Source organism: Rhincodon typus, chromosome 2 (assembly GCF_021869965.1).
Source record: "Rhincodon typus isolate 14 chromosome 2, sRhiTyp1.1, whole genome shotgun sequence".
NCBI classification, from domain to species: domain Eukaryota; kingdom Metazoa; phylum Chordata; class Chondrichthyes; order Orectolobiformes; family Rhincodontidae; genus Rhincodon; species Rhincodon typus.
In genome coordinates this window covers 109,142,969-109,163,007 of record NC_063333.1, presented here as the reverse complement: position 1 = coordinate 109,163,007, position 20,039 = coordinate 109,142,969, and the positions used below count along the sequence as shown (strand labels likewise).

General features: G+C 44.3%; 1 protein-coding gene across 1 annotated transcript in view; it reads left to right on the top strand.

Annotated features, from left to right (window-relative positions):
• Positions 1-20,039, top strand: part of LOC109929826 (unconventional myosin-X-like) — a 420,890-nt gene that overhangs the window by 64,270 nt on the left and 336,581 nt on the right. The window contains exon 3 of the mRNA XM_048608752.1: positions 6,564-6,722. Coding sequence (XP_048464709.1) covers positions 6,564-6,722 — 159 coding nt within the window. The remainder of the gene's footprint in view (positions 1-6,563; positions 6,723-20,039) is intronic.

Sequence of the window (20,039 nt, the reverse complement as noted above, 5' to 3'; positions counted from 1 at the left end):
TGCAAGTGACCAAGAGTGTTAGAGACGGTGTTTAAAGTGTTTCATAATGTCTGTGTTGTCATGACAATCAGGCAAAGCCATAGGAATACACAAAAGGTGACATCTCGGGTCAGACACTAAATTTTAGGTGTGAGACTTTGCTCAGAATCTGAGTTTTAGGCTGGTTTTATTCCATTGTTTGTTGCCACACTGACTATAAATTGTTATTTTGGAACAAAATAACATGTATCTGCAAACAAACAAACATATTGGATGAAGTGATTCACCCCATAGATTTATGACAGCGTAATAGGTAATTCAAGATATATGCTCGCACACAGACACACGCACACTCTCCATCACACACTGTCCGTCTGTGTCCCTGTCCTGTCTCGCTCGCATGTGCCCATCTGTGGGCTGAATCATTTCATCCATGCTTTTTCTTGATTTGCAGATACACTCTATTTTATTCAAAAAAGCACACAATTTGTAGTCACAGTCAATCAGTGTGATATCTTTTAAATTCCAGCTTTCGGAATAAAACCAGCCTGTTTCCAGGTTAAAACTGCGACAGATTCTGATCAATGCCTCCCACGTACAAGTCATTGTCTGTCCTGAGATGTCACTTTTGTATATTCCAACTCCAGTGGACAGTGAGGACACAAAAATCATTACCAAAGGGGCAGCAACCTCTTCCCTCGCTTCTGGTAGGAATCTTGGGTATATCCCGTCTGGTCCAGGGGACTTATCTATCCTCATGTTTTTTAAAATTTATAGCACATCTTCCTTCCTAACATCAACCTGTTCAAGCATATCTGCCTGTTTCGTGCTGTCCTCACAAACTTCAAGGTCCCTCTCACTGATGAATGCTGAAGCAAAGTATTCATTGAGGACGTCCCCTGACTCCGTGCACAAGTTCCCGCCACTACCCCTGATTGGCCCTACCCTCACTCTGGCCATCTTCTTGTTCCTCACATATGCATAGAACACCTTGAGGTTTTCCTTGATCTTACCCACAAAGGTTTTTTCATACTCCCTTCTAGCTCTCCTAAGTCCATTCTTCAGTTCCTTCCTGGCTACCTTGTAGACCTCTTAGAGCCCTGTCCGATCCTTGCTTCCTCAACCTTAAGTAAGCTTCCTTCTTCCTCTTGACTAGATGTTTCACATGTCTTGTCATCCAAGGTTCCTTCACCTTACCATCCCTTCCTTGCCTCAGTGAGACAAACCTATCCAGTACTTGTAGCAACTGCTCCCTAAACAACCTCCACATTTCTGTCATGCATTTCCCTGAGAACATCTGATCCCAATTTGTGCTCCGCAGTTTTTGCCTAATAGCATTGTAATTCCCCCCTCCCCCAATTAAATACTTTCTCATACCGTCTACTCCTACCCCTCTCCATGACTATAGTAAAGGCCAGGGAGTTGTGATCACTATCACCAAAATGCTGTCCCACCAAGAGATCTGACACCTGGCCTTGTTCGTTGCCAAGCACCAAATCCAATAAAGCATCCCCTCTAGTTGGCCTATCTACATATTGAGTCAGGAATCCCTCCTGGACACACCTAACAAAATCTGCTCCATCCAAGCTATTTGCACTTAGGAGGTTCCAATCTATATTAGGGAAGTTGAAGTCACCCATGACAACAACCCTATTACTTCTGCACCTTTCCACAATCTGTCTCCCAATCTGTTCCTCATTGTCTCTGTTGCTATTGGGGTCTATATAAAACTCCCAATAAAGTGACTGCTCCTTTCCTGTTTCTGACTTCCACCCATTCTGACTCAGTGGACAAATCCTCCTCCATGACCTCCCTTTCTGCAGCTGTGATACCATCCCCAATGCCACTCCCCCACCTCTTTTACCCCCTTCCTTATTTCTTTTGAAACATCTATACCCCGGAACATCCAACAACCATTCCTGCCCCTGTGTTATCCAAGTCTCCGTAATGGCCACAACGTCATAATTCCAAGTACTGATCCATGCTCTAAGTTCGTCACCCTAATTACTGACATTTCTTGCATTAAAATAGACACCCGTGGCACTGACTGCAGCTTTGCCCTATCAACTGCTTATCCTTCCTCACAGATTCTCTGCATGCTGTTTCTGCCTGTATACCGGCAAACCCATCCTTTGATCTGTAGCTCCGGTTCCCATGCTCCTGCAAAACTAGTTAAAACCCTCCCGAAGAGCTCTAGCAAACCTCCCGCCCAGGATATTGGTGCCCCTCCAGTTCAGGTGCTACCCGTCCTTCCTGTACAGGCCCACCTTCCCTAGAAGGTATTCCAATGATCCACAAATCTGAAGCCCTCCCTCCTACACCAGCTCTGTAGCCACATGTTCAGCTGCACTCGCTCTCTATTCCTGGTCTCACTAGCCTGTGGCACCGGTAGTAATCCTGAGATTATTAGTCTGCTCGTCCTGCCTTTTAGCTTCCATCCTAACACCCTATATTCACTTTTCAGGTCCTCATCCCATTTCCTAGCTGAGCCATTGGTACTGATGTGTACCACAACTTCTGGCAGCTCTCCCTCCCCCTTAAGAATCCTGTAGACTCGATCCAAGACATCCCTGACCCTGGCAGCCAGGAGGCAACGTACCATCTGGGAGTCTCACTCGGTACTACAGTATCTCCTGTCTGTTCCCCTAACCATTGAATCTCCTATCACTATCACTCTCCTATTCTCCCCCCTTCCCTTCTGAGCCACAGAGCCAGGCTCAGTGCCAGAGACCTGGCTGCTATGGCTTTCCTCTGGTAGGTCTTCCCCCACTAACAGTATTCAAGGCGGTGTACTTATTATTGAGGGGAACGGCCACTGGGGATCCCTGCACTGTCTGCCTATTCCCTTTCCCCCTCCTGACAGTCACCCAGCTACCTTTGTTGTGTAACTTGGGTGTGACAACCTCCCTATAACCTCTATCTATCACCCCCTCAGCCTCCTGAATGATCCGGAGTTCATCCAGCTCCAGCTCCAGTTCCCTGACTTGGTCTGTGAGGAGCTGGAGTTGGGTGCACTTCTTGCAGGTGAAGTCAGAAGAGATACTAGTAGTGACCCTTACCTCCCACATCCTACAAGAGGAGCACGCAACTGCCCTACTTTCCATTCCCTCTACTCTAGATTGCCAAAATAAAGAAAAAATAAGCTTACCTTTCTGACCCTGGTTAGAGGAGGAGGAGGAGGATGGGTGGGAGACACTACATGTGAAGTGTTCCGGTTTAACCAATATCTGAATATAATAGTTCACTTCCCGGCTCGCACTCTCATCTTTTCCGTTGCTCAAATCAAGAAGACCCTTGACTCACGAGGCAAGTTATTGTAAGGAAATCTTATCTTCCCGGTTGCCCCCTGGCTCCCACTCTCACCTCTCCCACTGCTCAAATCAAGAAGGCCGCTAACTCACTTTTTAAAAAAATCATGCTAATTTGAACTTGTTGCTTTCTACTGGTCTAATTGCAGAACTAAACCTCTTTTGTTTCTTAGTTGATAAGCTGATCCCATTCTTCAGCATGGTGCAATGTTGCATAATTTTCAATGTTTCATGCCTGCATCCATTCAGGTTGATAACAGCCAGAACTGTGTTTATCCTCTTCTTCTGAATCATTATACCTGCACCTGTAGCTCTTCTCTCTTCTCAACAGTCGGTGACTTGTTCATAAAATCGTAATACCATAAGAAAAAGGAATAGGATGAGGCCTTTTTGTTCCCTCGAGCTGGCTCTACCATTGAGTAGGATCCTGGTTGATTGGACACTCCTCACATCCACTTTTCAACATTTTTTTCCCAGAACCCTTGATTCCCTCACTGATGAAGAATCTATCTATCTAAGCCTTAAACGTACACAAGGACTCTGCCCTCAAGGCTCTTTGTGGTAAGGAGCTCCAAACATACTGAACACTCTGAGGGAAGAAATTCCTCCTCATCGCAGGAGACATGGACAGGACATCCAAGCCTGTCCCTCCTGGCAGTATAGGACTGCCCTGTGGCTATACCCGTCTGAAGCAGATATACCATTTTTGATACCTTCGGGGGTGGGTGGATGTCCTTTTAGGGGACGAAGCAACAACAACACCCAGAAACGTTGCACCATGATTGGTGCTGTTGTACAGCAGTGAAGGTTGAAATGTAAGTGAACAGTAGTGATTGGGGATTCTATGGTCATGCACACAGAGGCATTTCTGTGGCTGCAAGCGAGACTGTAGGATGGCGTGTTCTCTTCCTTATATCAGGCTCAAGAATGCCTGCTCAGAGACATCAGACATTGTGAAAAGTGAGAGTGAGCAGTCAGTGGTGGTTCTCCATATTGGTACTAATGACATAAGCAGAAAGGAGGAGGCCCTGCAAAAGGAACGTAGGGTGTTAGGTAGGAAGCTGAAAAACAGAACTTCTAGGGTTGTAATCTAGGGATTACTCCCTGTGCCATGTGCTTGTGAGACCTGAAATAGGAAGATAATTCAATTGTTGGCATGTCTAAAGAGCTTGTGTAGCAGGGAGAGCTTCAGATATCTTTGCTCTGGAAAAGATCTCAATGATAGGAGGGTCCTGCACAAGAAGGATAGGTTGCACCTAAACTGGAGGGGTCCCAATATCCTTGCAGAGAGGTTTGCCAATGTTGGGAGGGTTTAAACTAAATGTGGTGGGTTTGGGGGCAGAGTGAGGTTCAGTAACCTGAGCAACTGGTGGTCAGCATGTGGAGTGATTTTGGAATTTAAAGCAAGTAAGTCTAATAGGAAGAATAGGCGGGTGAGTGAGCATGGCAGGACTGGTGGTTTGAAGTGCGTTTCAATGCAATGTGTTTAATAGGTAATGCAGATGAGGTTAGAGCCTGAATAAATATATGGAACTGTGATGTTGTAGCCATTACGAAAACTTGGTTGAGAGGACAGGACTGACAGGCCAACGTTCTAGGGTTAAGACATTTCAAGTGTGATAGAGAGGAATGTAAAAGGGGTGGGGAAGTTGCATTGCTAATTAAAGAGCATGTTGCATAACATGGACTATGGGCTAAGAGGTAGAAAATGGCACTTGATGACCTATATGGACACAGATATGCCTCTTTTGTTGTAGTAAAATTCTGACCCCATGACTCTTTTCGTGCCAATGTTTAATGTAAAACTGTTGTCATATCAATACTCTTCAGGAATTTTCATTGTGGTTATATATTCAAGCAGACAAGGGTTTAAGGGGGTGCCTATTTATTGGCATCTTAGCTAACTAAACAGTTAAATCCGATCAAATGCTAATTTTGAGTTCACTTCCATTCTCTACTTAATGAGACCTGTCATCATGCATTAAAGGTAGAGACAGTGCTTTAATTGCTTGTGCCAAATGGAAAAGGCACATTGCTTAATGTACAGAATACAGGAATGAAGGATGCGGCACAGTGGCTCAGTGGTTAGCACTGCTGCCTCACAGCACCAGAGACCCAGGTTCAGTTCCCCCCTCGGGTGACTGTCTGTGTGGAGTTTGCACATTCCCCCTGTGTCTGTGTGGATTTCCTCCAGGTGCTCCGGTTTCCTCCCACAGTCCAAAGATGTGCAGGTTCGGTGGATTGGCTGCGGTAAATTGCCCACAGTGTTCAGGGATGTGTAGATTAGGTGAGTTACAGAGGGATGGGTGGGATGCTCTGGTTCAGTGTGGACTTGTTGGGCCGAAGGGCCTGTTTCCACACTGTAGGGATTCTATGATCGATGATGCAGACATGGTGAAGCTGCTTTCAGAAACCTACATATCAAGCAACTGTGTTTTCGCTACGTGGAAGTGCAAGTTTCAGATATTGATGGTTTGAAAATTTTCTCTGTAATCCTATGATGCTATGCACGCATGTTTGGTATTCAAAATTGCACAATGTCTCAAAGAAAACGACCTCTCCCCTGAAGTTTTTATCAATTGAAATAATTTGATTTGATTTTATATTCCAAATAGACTTTAGATTAGTTTGGAAATATTTTCTCTACACTTTCTCCTCAATTGATAATCAGGAGTTGTAGTTTGGAGCATACGGCCTCCATGCTTTCTGGTCTAACATTTGTATAACTTGTATGAAACTGCACATTTAAGTCATTAAATTCTCGTGGACTATGATCCAAACAATTGCCACAGGATAATGCCTTGTGATGGCCTCTACTATTGTCTCATGTTACTAAGGAGCTTTTAAGGCAGATCAAATGGCTTTTCTAGGGGTCCAGGCAGTAACCTAACCTGAAACCTATCCTGTATCCCCAAAGAGACCAATGCCCTTCTAAGTGTTCCAGTTACCAGGTCACTAGTAAGAATTTGAGGCTTGGTAAGTAGGGAATTACATATGTATGTAGCCCCTAGACTAGGTCCTCACTGATGCCACAGCCCCTGTAAGTGTTTTACAATTATAAAAATCCATGGAATGCTAATACTTGGAGCAGTGCACTTTCTCCAAGCACTTTGGAACTTAATGAGTAAAATGCATTGCATGTGAATTATCTTTTTGGAATGAAAACTAAAAGGTTTATTTATATTTGCCCAATTCATCTTTGACTCTCAAATTCAACTGTGCATCCACCATGTTTGTACCTGATTTGGTTTACATATTAATTTTTGTTTTAAACAGGTGTTCATTTATAAAGTAAATACATTAACCAGGGAAAAAGTGGTGACTATGCATCCAACGAGCGTTGAAGGTGTTGAGGATATGGCAACCTTGGCAGAGCTGCATGAAGGGGCAATCATGCATAATTTACACATTCGATTTAAACAGGACAACATCTATGTAAGTTCAAAACGTCATACTGGTGTTGAAATCCAGTGATATCTGAACATGATTAACATTTCTTGTTTAATTATTCAAACGTTTAAAGTGCATGTGGGCATGTGTATGACATGTTTATGACAATCCTTTGATGGGCGTGTAATGCGTATATTGGGCAGAACAGATAATCTTTACAGCACTTGAAAATAATTGCACTTAAAGCTAGTGTACCTTTGTCATGTCCTGCATGCAAGCAGTGACTACAAGTGGCAGTAAATTTGCATTCTAGCAATCTCCAGTGAAAAAGAAAGGATACTCTGATTTTACTGGTATTGATCGTGGATTAATGTTGACCAGGATGCCAAGTAGTGACCCTTGACGGTTTGTCAAACTACCAAAGAAGAAGCAAAAAGAATTTTTCATGTGCACGTTAAAGAGCAGATGGGGGCTCAGGATTTAAAATCATATTTGAAAATACCTTAAATTGCAGAGCTCACCTTCAGGTATTGTCTATACTGCTTCTCTGGATATGTGTGCTCACTTCTCTGTGGAGGACTTGAACGCCGATTTTTCTCTATACAGATGAATGTCACCGACTGTTCTATGACTCAAAGAACATAGTGTAATAATTTTTCCCTGTTTCATGATAGATTTAAGTTTCTAAACAGCACAGTATTCTTCAGAAGTGAAAGATTTTTGAAATTAAAATTGCAGGACAAAAGGCACAATTTTCCATGGTCTGAACGATATGGGCTATGGCAGGGTGTGAGGTAAAATCATGACATGTTTAGCAACACCTGTTGAAATCATCTCATCGCATATTGTATGCTTTTCTCAAGCAGTGTGGCAAGATTCTTGTAGGCTATGGTGAGTTCTCACAAGGTATTCATCATTGCTTATTAAATGCCTTGTTAACAGCACAACTTGCTGCAGGTTGCAGTCCTATCAAACTCGTCATACAAACTAGACCTCGGGGAAACCTGATGTGGAAACCACAGTAGGTTTTTGGTGTCTTCAACTTACCAACTCCTCCAAGATGGAGGTCATTTGCATGTGGACAAACTGCAGGTCTCGTGTCACACATACGTTGGCACTGCACTTTCACGGAGCCATCACCACCATCCTGGCACCCTCATATGCAGTGTTACTGTGCCCTAAAAAGGCAGACTTGTTGAGAAGGGCACATAGGCAACCAGCACTGCACAGCTGTTTTGAGTACAGTTACCACACAGGGACAAGGATCCCTTTCATGGTAAGAAAGAGGGCTGCTCCCTTAATCCCAGTATACGTTCACCTGGTGCCTACCAGCATGATTTGCATTGGCAGTGGGCAAAGTCGCACAACCAGACAAGTGGCCATGCTGTTCAGCAGTCCTCAGTCAAGGGCTTACCTTAGTGTGCCAAAACACCTGTACTACCTGGGTTCAGCACCCATGGCAAGCAAATAGCAAATGCAGTGGGCAGCCTGGAAGTCACGGGGATATCCACAGGGGCACCCAACAGTCAGGGGGCTCATCACCTTTTGTCCAGGGCAACCTTCTAAACCAGGCCCAGGCTTCAACCATGGTTAGGCATCCAGTCAAGAATGGTGTTGCATAGCCTGTGTCACTATGCCCTGAGTAGGTTATGGTCAGCCACCACAGGGGCCAACCTGTGGGTAGTGGCGGGGTGATTGTGCTAATAGGTGGACAACAGTCATCCTGCTACAGAAATAAAGGGGGCTTGGGGAAGGAGCTGAGCAGCAGGTAGGTAATTATAAGCATGTGTGTTGCTTTGGTGATGATCTCGTATGAGGTCTGTTGGTTTAGTGAATGGGTATTTAGAAACCAGGGTAATTTTGTGGGGCTCAGTAGTGCATTAATTTGGCACAGAACCACTTGCTATTATTCCAATTCTAATGCGCATACAATGTTGAGAACGGCTGCGAAGGCACTTACAAAGGATGAGGTAGACGGGCTGCATCTGTGACCATTCGTGGTATTTGTAGGGAGCAACGTCGGCCTCCAACATGTGAAGTCTCAGCAAATCAGGCATGCAGGATCCCTATTCCCAGCCATTCTGCAGCATTTACCATCTGTGTTACACCTCCATCACTGCTGGGGAGCTCCCTCCAGATTTATACTCCTGCTCAGACTGCCTACTGTTCAGCCAGCTATGTTAAAAGGTGGGGACGGATAACTGAGGTGATGAAGTGAGCCAATCCAAAACACCACAGTGCTACCTTTGCTCCCACTTAATATATTTGGCACTTGTTGTGTGCCCCCAGCTATTGCGCCTTGTTAAAGGCCAACTAGTGATGCTGCACAATGCAATGAAGCGTCCAGAGTCAAAACTATCAAGACCATATCTTTTTATTTTTCTGTATCTTGAATTGTGGACTGTGATAGGAAAAGAACTGTTTTTAAAACAAAGTATTGTTGAAGGATTGCTGTACATTTTTTACAAGCAAGTAACCTGACACTCTTTGTAAATGCTATTTATACAGGTACTTGTTTATGTAGTAGTTGAAGTCTGGTTACAGCTGATCTGGAGCCAGTGGTCTCTACAATTTAAGGCTTGGCTGGCAAGAAGTAACTTTATTTGTCTGTGGACTAATGAGTAGTTAACAATGGTAAGGTCCTTCTACCCTTCAGCAATTGTGATTGGTTCCCAAGAAATGGAAGCTTGGGATGGAATGAGTTAAGCAAAAGCTGAGAGATCTCTGCAAGGGCAGGAGTTGTCTATTTTCTCTACAGATTTAAAGAAAATCTTAAGTCTGAAGAAAGTCAGTTTATTTTTCCTTTTGTCAGTTGCTATAAGCTGTGGCTGTTAACCAGAAAGCCAGAGAGTTTGAGTGTGAACCAGCTACGCTGTACTTTCTGCAAGCAAATGAAAGTGTCTTGCCACTCCTTGATTCTTGTCATGTGCTGACAGTCAAAAAGAATATCTCAGTGAAGCTTGTGGACAGGGGCTGCCTTTTCACTTGTTTCCTCCCCCATGACACCATTTTTCCCCATCTGTCTTGCTATTTATGTGTATACAGGGAGTTTTATCAGGGAGTTATTTTCAACCGGTAGAGCTATATGTTCACAGTTCATAATTGTTCACCTATAGCTGGAAACTGTACTGAAACCTGGTCTGCAAACCTCGATCTAAATGACAGGTAAATTAGGGAATTTTTGTACTTCTGTTACAATCTTTAAGTTTTTGAGACTCCAGGAATAGCAGGGCTTGATTCCCATCTCTGTACCCAGTGAGGCATAACAAAACAGACAGGGTCAACTACATGAACAATGGAAAGCAACTATTTGTGAAGTAAAATTATTTACATAATACTGTGTGCAAAACAAGTTACTTATATAACATTGTTAGCTGTAAACCCCATATGCCCTTAGCATAATTTTCTCCTCTTTATCATCTTGCTATGGATGCGTAGACCTGCTCATCACTCGGGGTGGAGGGAGCATGCTTCAGAAAGGAGCCCATTGACCCTGAATGTTTGTTTTTGGCACTCCCAGGGATTTGGATGGACCAGATGTACTGAATATGATTATATCAGGGGCAAGTTCACCCTCCATGGCTGGAACTTCGAAGCAGGCTGGTTGGAGGTGGAGGGTCTGGCAACCTCTGCAGTCTCCTGAGTGGAGATTTTTGAGTGGCCTGTGTGTATTGCTCCACTTTCAGCTGAGTGCCTCCTAGCACCACCCTGTCTCATTGTGTGGTGTGGGCATCAGGAATGGGCTCAAGGCTGCATTCCCCACTCTGGCCGTACCTGACCATCGATGCGTAGGGCGATGGAGTACAAGAAGTCAAGAAGTGTTCTTGACTTTCCAGGACCCCTTGAACATGCTGGTCTGTGTTTCCATGGCAACCACCAACCTTTCTGTGAAGGCAAATGGGCAGTCAAAGGACTGGCTACGCCGCTGCAGCGTCTGAATGATAATAGGAAGTATGTCACGGGACTGGATGTATCACTCCAGCTTCTCACCTAACGAGGTCCAGTTCCTCAGCCTGCTGCTGCTACTTCTCACTGCGCATCCGGCTAAAGTCCTTCAACACTGATGCCACAGGGTCATCTGCTGTCAGGGGATCAGTAAGTTCTTGGTTTCTAGCGAATCTCTGATGGCCAATGGCCTGGGCACTTCTCTTCACTCATATGTGGAGCTGTCAGTGTGTGAAACTCACCAGCGTGTGGTCCCACAATGTCCATACTTATCGACCCCAACAACATGTTGTCAGCTATGCTGCTAGGGGATTCAGGAGGCAATCTTGATCCTTCCAGTTTCTTGGCATTTTCATCTGGGAAGGTTGAGGAATCTTGTTCTGCAGGAGTCCTTGGGAGGATTAGTGTAAGGCAACAGCCAGAAATCTTTGCAGCCACCAGTTAGTATTGGTAATAAAAACAGAAATTGCTGGAAAAGCTTAGCAGGCCTGGCAGCATCTATGATGAGAAATCAGAGCTAAAGTTTAGAGTCTAGTGACCCTTCCTCACAACTGATGATAGCTAGGATTTCCCCTTTATTCAACTGAGGATTCCCCAGCACTGTGGTCGACAGGGCCCTCAGCTGGGTCTGACCCATCGTCTGCACTCCTGCCTCGCTGCCTCTCTTTCCTCCCGTAACAGCGATAGGGTTCCCCTTGTCCTTACCTACCATCCCACCAGTATCCACATCAAGAAGATCATCAGCTGCCATTTCTGCCACCTCCAGCAAGATGCCACCACCAGACGCACATTCCCCTCCCATCCCATGCCTGTCTTCTGCAGGGGCTATTCCCTCTGGGACACCCTAGTTCATTCTTCCTTCACTTCCAACACCAGCCCCCAGCACCCCCTCCCCCTGCCAGCCCCATACCATGTTGCCCTGCAACTGCTGAAAGTTTAACAACTGCCCACTTGCCTCCTCCGTCCCCACTATCCAAGGGCCCAAACATGCCTTCCAGGTGAACTTCTCACAATCTAGTCTACTGCATTTGCTGCTCATGATGTGGTGGTCTGTATATTGGGGAAACCAAGCACAGACTGGATGACCGCTTCGCGGAACATCTGTGTTCTGCGCACAAACAAGACCCCTGAGCTTCGAGTTGCCTGTCACTTTTAACACATCACCCTGTTCCTTGGCCAGCGTCCCTGTCTCAGGCTTGCTGCAGTGCTCCAATGAAGCTCAGTGCATGCTGGAAGAACAACACCTCATTTTCTACTTGGGGACCCTGCAGCCCCCTGGACTCAATATCAAGTTCAATAATTTTCGGCCCTGAACTCTCCCATGTCATAGCCCCCTACCCTATACACCAGGCCTTGTTATCACATAGTCTGTCATTTTACACTGCCTATTGTTAGCCACCAGCAGTCTCCAGTAAACAGCTATTCACTCTCCTAGCCAGATCATCATCCTCTCCTTTGGCCGACTGTTCTTCTCTTAGGTGGGGATAGAGCCCAAACAATCGTTTACTCCTTACCCCTTTCCATGACCCTATCTTCTACATATAAACCAACATTTTCCTAGCTACCCTCAATTCTGAGGAAGGGTCACTGGATCCGAAACATTAATTCTTTTTTTCTTCAAGGATGCTGCCAGACCTGCTGAGCTTTTCCAGCAATTTCTGGTTTTGTTTCTGATTTACAGCATCTATAGTTCTTTCGGGGTTTTTTAGTTAGTGCTGGTGTTTGATACGTTACAGTGACTTGCTTGGTCAGTGTGAATGCTGAAGTGAATGACAAGTGTTACTTACTTGGGTGTTTGGATGTGGATGTCTCCTGTCTTCTGCTAGGGCATAAAGGAGTGATATCTGGATATCAGGCACTCCACCATTTGCCAGGCGTCTCTCCATCAATTGAGTCCTATTTTCCAGTAATATGAAGTGGGTGAATGAATAAGATGCAAGTGGGTGGCAAGGCTGCTAGGGCTGGTGCATATCGAGAAAAGGAATTTGAGGTGTTCTGAGAGAGTGAGGATGCAGCGCGGAGCACATGCAGAGTTAGAAGGATGGGAGTGTTGAGTGTGCGGGAGTATGCAACAGAGAGTTGTGCTAGATCATAAGCATTTGTGGAAGGTGAGTGTGGTGGCACAGCTAAGTGCAACATATCAGAGAAGCAAGTATAGCACATTTTGGGTAAAAATAAGAAGGAAGCATATGTCAGGTATTAACAGCAGTGATTGAGTGAATCCCTAGACGAGTATAAAGGCAGTAAAAGGGGGACATGAGATAGCTTTAGCAAATAGGATTGAGGAAATCCAACAGGGATTCTACAAGTTCATTAAGGACAAAAGGGTAACTAGGGAGAGAATAGGCGACCTTGCTGATCTTTAAGGGGCCCTATTTGTCTAACCGTAGGAGACCGGGGAAGATACTAAATGAGTATTTTACATCAACGTTTCCTGTGGAAAAGGATATGGAAGATGTAGAACGTGGGGAAACAAATAACGACGTGTTGAAAAATGTCCATATTACAGAGGAGGTGAGGCTGGATGCCTTAAAACACAAAAGCTGATAAATCTCCGGGACCTGAATAGGTGTATTTTGGAACTCTGTGGGAAGGTAGGGAAGTGTTTTCTGAGCTCCTTGCTGAGATATTTGTATCATCAGTACAAGGTGAGGTGCCGTAAGACTGGAGGTTGGCTGATGTGCCACTATGTTAGAAAAGTGGTAAGGAAAAGTCAGGGAACTGTAGACTGGCGAACCTGATATAGGTGGTGGGCAAGTTGTTGGAGGAAATCCCGAGGGACAGGACTTACATGTATTTGGAAAGGCAAGGACTGATTAGGGATAGTCAACATGGCTTTGTGCATGGGAAATCGTATCTCTCGCATTTGTTTGAGTTTTTTGAAGAAGTAACAAAGAGAATTGATGAGGGCAGAGTGGTGGACGTGATCTATGTGGACTACAGTAAGGCGCTCAATAAGGTTCTTCGCGGTAGACTGGTTAGCAAGGTTAGATCACATGGAAGACAAGGAGAACTAGCCACTTGGATACAGAACTGACTCGAAGGTAGAAGACAGAGGGTGGTGGTAGAGGGTTGTTTTTCAGACTGAAGGCCTGTGACCAGCAGTGTGCCACAAGGATCGGTGCTGCATCCACTGTGTTTTAGTCATTTATATCGATGACTTGGATGTGAATATAGTAGATTATGTTTAATACATCTGCAGATGACACCAAAATTGGAGGTGTCATGGACAGTGAAGAAGATTACCTCCGGAGTACAATGGTATCTTGATCCAATGGGCCAATGATCCGAAGTGGCAGATGGAGTTTAATTTAGATAAATATGAGGTGCTGCAGTTTGGAAAGGCTAATCGGGGCAAATAATCATCCCTGTTGATGTGCAGCGGAGTTCATAAAATGGAACAATCTTAAGGAATGCTAGTCTTGGGGATGATCACTGAGTGGTGAGTTGCCCTGGTGCCTGGTAAATTAGGATAGAAAATGGATATGATTCTTGCCATGACGTGCAGTGAGTTGGGCAGCATCGGGTGAAAAAACCTGCTTGGCCTCTCTGCACGAGTCACTCCGCCAAACTCAACGTGTTTTAATTTAAGACAAAAACTAAGATTCATCCCATGATCTTTAATCATCAGTGAAAATCTGTTGCAAATTGGCACTGGGTTGTTTTCATAGGACATTTCACGAAAAAAAAACAAAATATTACCATTTGTTTCTTGTACAATATCTTGGCTAGATACTCTTTTGATTGTGTGTTCAGTTTTGCTTCATTCAAGTGTGGGGAATATTGAAGTTTTGAAAAAGATGCAGAGGAAAGGCATTTGATAACCTCCATGCTTGCGTAATGCCTCAGGTACTGAATTATGATTAAAAGCTGTACACTTGAAGTACAGTCGCTGCAACAATTTATTTAAGGTTCATGCAATGTTAAAGGAACTAGATTATGACAACTGCAAATTATTTCAAATGGAAAGGTTAGGGAGGATCAAGGAACATGTTTACAAATTACAAAATGGCAGCATTAGGTGAGAGTTTGGGTCTTATTTCAAATTAGTATACCTGTGAAACAGATTCATTGCACAATCTCAAGAATACGCTGTGTTTCTTTCTGGTTGGGACATGGATTACCTTTTATTAAAGAGCTATTTGATTTATATTATAAATCTCAGTGTTATATCCTGAGCAAGTTCCTAAAGGAGCCAGAAAGGAATTTCCAAATTTTTCCTCCTTTTTATTGTTCCTTTCATAAAGTCATAGAGTAATACAGCATGGAAACAGGCCCTTTGGCCCAAACCGATCCATGCTGACCATGGTGCCCACTCAGATAGTTCTAATTGCCCACATTTGGTCCATATCCTTCTAAACCCTTCTCATCCATGTACCTATCCAAATGTTTATTAAATGTTGCTATTATGCCTGCCTCAACCACTTTCTCTGGCAGCCCATGCCATATACACACCACTCTTTGTGTGAAGAAGTTGTCTGTCAGGTCCTTCTTAAATATTTCCCCTCTTGCCTTAAACCTATGCTCTCTAGTTTTCAATTCCCCATCCCTGGGGAAAAAGACTATATGCATTCATCCTATCTCTGCCCCTCATGATTTTATACATCTCAATAAGGTCCCCCCTCAATCTCCTATGTTCCAAGGAATAATGTCCTATCCCGGCCAACCTCTCCCTGTAACGCAGGCCTCCTAGACCTGGCAACATCCTCATAAATCTTCATTGCACACTTTCCAGTTTAACTACGTCTTCCCTATAACAGGGTGACCAAAATCATACACAATGCTCCAAGTGTGGCCTCACCAATGACATGTACAACTGTAACATCACACACCAACTCCTATATTCAATGCCTGAACTGATGAAGGCCAGCATGCTAAATACCTCCTTCACCACCCTGTTCACCTGTGACACACTTTCAACAAACTATGTATTTGTACTCCTAGGTTCCTCTGTATTACAACACTCCTCAGGACCTTACCAATTACTGCACGAGTCCTACCTTGGTTTGACTTTCCAAAGTGCAACACCTCTGCATTGAATTGCATTTGATAATCCTCAGCCCACTTCCCTATCTGATCAAGATCCCTCTGTAATTTTTTATAGCCTTCTTTGCTATCTACGATCCCTCCTAATTTTGTATCATTCAGAAACTTACTAACCATGCCTTGTACATTCATATCCAGATCACCTGCGTAAATAACAAATAACAAAGGTCCCAGCACCGACCCCTGTGGCACAACACCAGTCCCAGGCCTACAGTCTGAGAAACAATCTTCAACCATCACCCTCTGCTTCCTACCATCGAGCCAATTTTGAATCCAATTAGCTAGTTCTCCCTGGATCCCATGCGACCTAACCGTCATGACTAGACTGCCGTGTGGAACCTTGTCAAAAGCCTTACTAAAGTCCATATAGCCAATATCCACTGCCCTACCCTCATCCATCATCTTGGTTACCTCTTCGAAAAACACTGACAGATTTGTCAGGCATGACCTCCCGTGTACAAATCCGTGCTGACTATCCGTAAACGGACCTTGACTATCCAAATGTTGGTTGGTCCTCAGTATCCTCTTCAATAACTTGCCTACCACTGATGTCAGGCTCACTGGTCTGTCGTTCCCTGGCTTGTCTTTGCTACCTCTCTTAAACAATGGAACAACATTAGCCACCTTCCAGTCTTCTGGAACTTCATCAGTGGCTAAAGATGAAGCAAAATGCTTTGCGAGGGCCTCTGCAATTTCTTCCCTGGCCTCCCACAACATCTGAGGATGGACTTGATCAGGCCCAGGGGATTTATCCACCTTAATGTGATCTAAACCTGCAAACATCTCCTCTCATGATATATATGCGGTCCAAAGACCCTGACTTGTTTCCCTTATTTCCTTAGCTATTAACAAAGATATTTCCAAAGGTAGTAATATGAAAGTCTGTGGAGCAATATGTTTATATTGAGAGATATATGCAACACAACAACACAACGCAAAAACCACTTGTACTATGGAAGGTAATATCATAAAGTCTTCACAAGAATTGGGAAAGGTAATTAGTCAGCTGTCAAATTGGTAGGTTTTCAGAAGCATATTAAAGGCGGAAACAAAAGCAGATATGTCTAGTCAGGAATCCCAGAGCTTAGGAGCATCTTGATTGATAGTATAATTGTTACTGCAGGGGTAAAGGAAGAAGAGCAATTGTAAACCATGGTGATGGTGAGGACTAACACCATGGAGAGATTTGATTGTGAGGAAAATCTTAAAATCTAGATGATGGAGTACAAAGCTCAGTATAGGTGGCACGATGGCTCAGTGGTTAGTACTGCTACCTCACAGCGCCAGGGACCTGGGTTCAATTCCAGCCTTGGGCAACTGGCTGTGTGGATTTTGCACATTCTCCAAGTGTCTGCGTGAGTTTGGAATGGGTGCTCCGGTTTACTCCGCAGTCCAAGGGTGTGCAGGTTAGATGGATTGGCCATGCTAAATTGCCCATAGTTTCCAGGGATGTGCAGGCTAGGTGGGCTAGCCATGGGAAATGCAGGGTTGCAGGGACAGGGTTGGGGGGGGGGTGTTGAGTCTGGGGGGAATGCTTTTTGGAGAATTGATGTGGACTTGTTGGGCCAAATGGCCTGTTTCCACACTGTAGGGATTCTATTCTATTCTTAGATAAATTAATTTTTCAACTATAAAGGATACTATGACTATGGGGCAGGCTGACTAAGCCAGTTAAATTTTACTTGGTCTAACACTTTAGTATGCCTGTATATTCATATTGCAGTGTGTTCTAATTGCATTTGTTTCCTACAAAATATCCTATACCATATCCATTGGTGTACTACCATAGTTCCTGCCTTCAATGTTATTAAGCAACATGGCTATTTAGCTATTAAAAATGTTAATGAACTATTTCTTTTTGTAATGCTAATTTGTGTTTGTGGTATGAAATCAGAGCCATAGGAGCACACAGCACAGAAGCAGGCAATTCAGTCCATTTATTTCTGGGCCTGGGAAAGAGTGAGAAGGGCTGGGGTGTCTGTCTTTACTCTTCTTCCTCCCCCATTCTCTTCTTCCACACCCCTACACTGCCGCTGTCCTTTTTTCTCCTATTCTTTCCCCCTTTTTCCTTTTCTCTTCTTTCCCCTTTAACAACCGCCCTCACTTTGCTGTCACCCCGTCCTGCATCTTTTCTTCCTCGTTTTTTCTCTTCCTCTCTTTTTTCTCTTCCTCTCTTTTTTTTCCTCTTCCTCTCTTTTTTTCTCTCTTCCTCTTTTTTTTCTCCCACACCTCTATGTCCTTACTGTCCCCTTTCCTCCCATGTTCTCTCTCTCTCTCACTTTTCACTCACTACCAACCACCCATCCTTGCTCCAACCACTCCTTCCCCCCAAAAAAAAATTCCCCCTCCACATCTTCCCACTGCACATCCTCAGTCTAAATCTGTCACTCAAACCATATCCCCACTCCAGTATTTCTGAACTCTGGCGCCCAAGCAGAATGATACGCTAGCTATTTTTTGGTAAGGATGGTATGAAATTGAAAGAACTATTGTATAAACTTTATATATAAACAAAGGAAACAATGTGGGGGTGGTAAATACATTTGTGGATGATATGAAGTTGACACTGTGGGGAGAAAAGACCTTTGGAAGATAGAAATGGATTAGCCAGATGGACAGATCAGTGGCAGAATGGAACTTAACTCTAATGGCACTTCAGAAGAAGTAAAAAGACAAGGAAGTACTCAATGAATGTCAGGACACTAGGGAGCTCAGAGGGGTTCTTGTCCACGAAGATCTAGCCACTGGACCATAGGAAGGATTGCATTGGAGGGGTTGCAGAGGAGATTGACTAAGATGTTGCTTGGGATGGAGCAATTTAGCTTGGGTTGCTTTCTTTTAGAGCAGAGAAACAGAAGGGGGACCTGATCAAAGTATATAAGATTGAGGGGCATAAAGAGCTTGGGTAGAAAGCAGCTGTTCTCCTCTTTTTATTTAAGGGTCAAGAAGAGGGCATACCTTTTTGAAGGTGAAAGGTAGGAGGTTTAGAGGGGGTTTGAGGAAAGCTCTGTGCCCCCTAGAAGGGAGCAAGTTGAGGTCAGAAACTTCAAACTTTGAAAAGTACTTGGATGAGCACTTGAAATGTCATAACACTCAAAGATATAGGTCAAATCCTGGAAAATTGGATTAGTATAGATTTAGAGTTTTCTCGGTAAGGGCTAGATGGGCTGAAGGGTCTCTTCTGTACCGTGTGATAACATTATTAGTGGTAGGCCTGAAGATTCGAGCAAAGAATGACTTGAAGGCTTAAGGGCAGAAAGCAGAGTATGAAAAACTAAGCTAGTTATATGTATTCCTACTCGTATTTAGACAAAAGCGTACCCGAAGATAATATTCGGCCTCCAAGAGAGTCTGGGGAATTCATAATGGGAAGACCAGAAAATGGCAGAGATGTTGAGGGCTAAGAAGAGCAGACAGCATCACTGTGAAGCAGAATGAGGAGAATTTGCTGTAAGCCAGTATCACAGTGGAGTGGACTGGGGGAAATGAAGTTTCAAGTAGTATGGGAGTACAGTGGTAAACTGTTTAGAAAAGGTGAGAGTGGAGAGTTGGGTGAGTGTGCTTGTAGTGGGGTGAGATATTGCTGGTAAGCTGTGTCTTTAAATAGCTCTAAATTAGAAAGCATTTGGAGTAGGGACAGGTGGGTACTACTATTATTCCTACTAATTAAAATGCTGCAGTAAAATAGGGATTTTACACTGTAGAGGGAGTGTTCACAGCGGGAAAAGGTCCCTGGCAAAATTATTCTTTAAATGGGGTAACTGAAGAGCTGAATCTAAAAAAGAAATCCATGGCAGCAGAGTTCAAACCCATGGATGTACTCCTCCTGTGCTATATGGGATGTCATGATATAGAAGTGCCGGTGTTGGGCTAGGGTGGACAAAGTCAGATGTCACACAACACCAGATTATCATCCAACAGATTTGTTTGAAATTGCAAGCTTTTGCAGTGCTGCTTCTTTGTCCCTCGTGACCATGTCTTAATACAGGGCTCATTAGTAAGGTGCAAAAGAGACACCGACAAAAAAACTGCTTTAAATCTACACCTAGTTCCACTTTGGTGGGACATTGGGACCAGGTGAACAGGATGGGTTACATCTGGGCAAGACTGGGATTGATGTCTTTTGGGGTAGTAGGAACTGCAGATGCTGGAGAATCCGAGACAACAAGGTGCAGGGCTGGATGAACACAGCAGGCCAAGCAGCATCATAGGAGCAGAGAGGCTGACGTTTCGGGCCTAGACCCTTCAGCAGAAAAGGGGGAGGGGAAGGGGGTTTTGAAATAAATAGGGAGAGAGTGGGAGGCGGATAGAAGAGGGATAGAGGAGAGGATAGGTGGAGAGGAAACAAACAGGTCGAAGAGGCGGGGATGG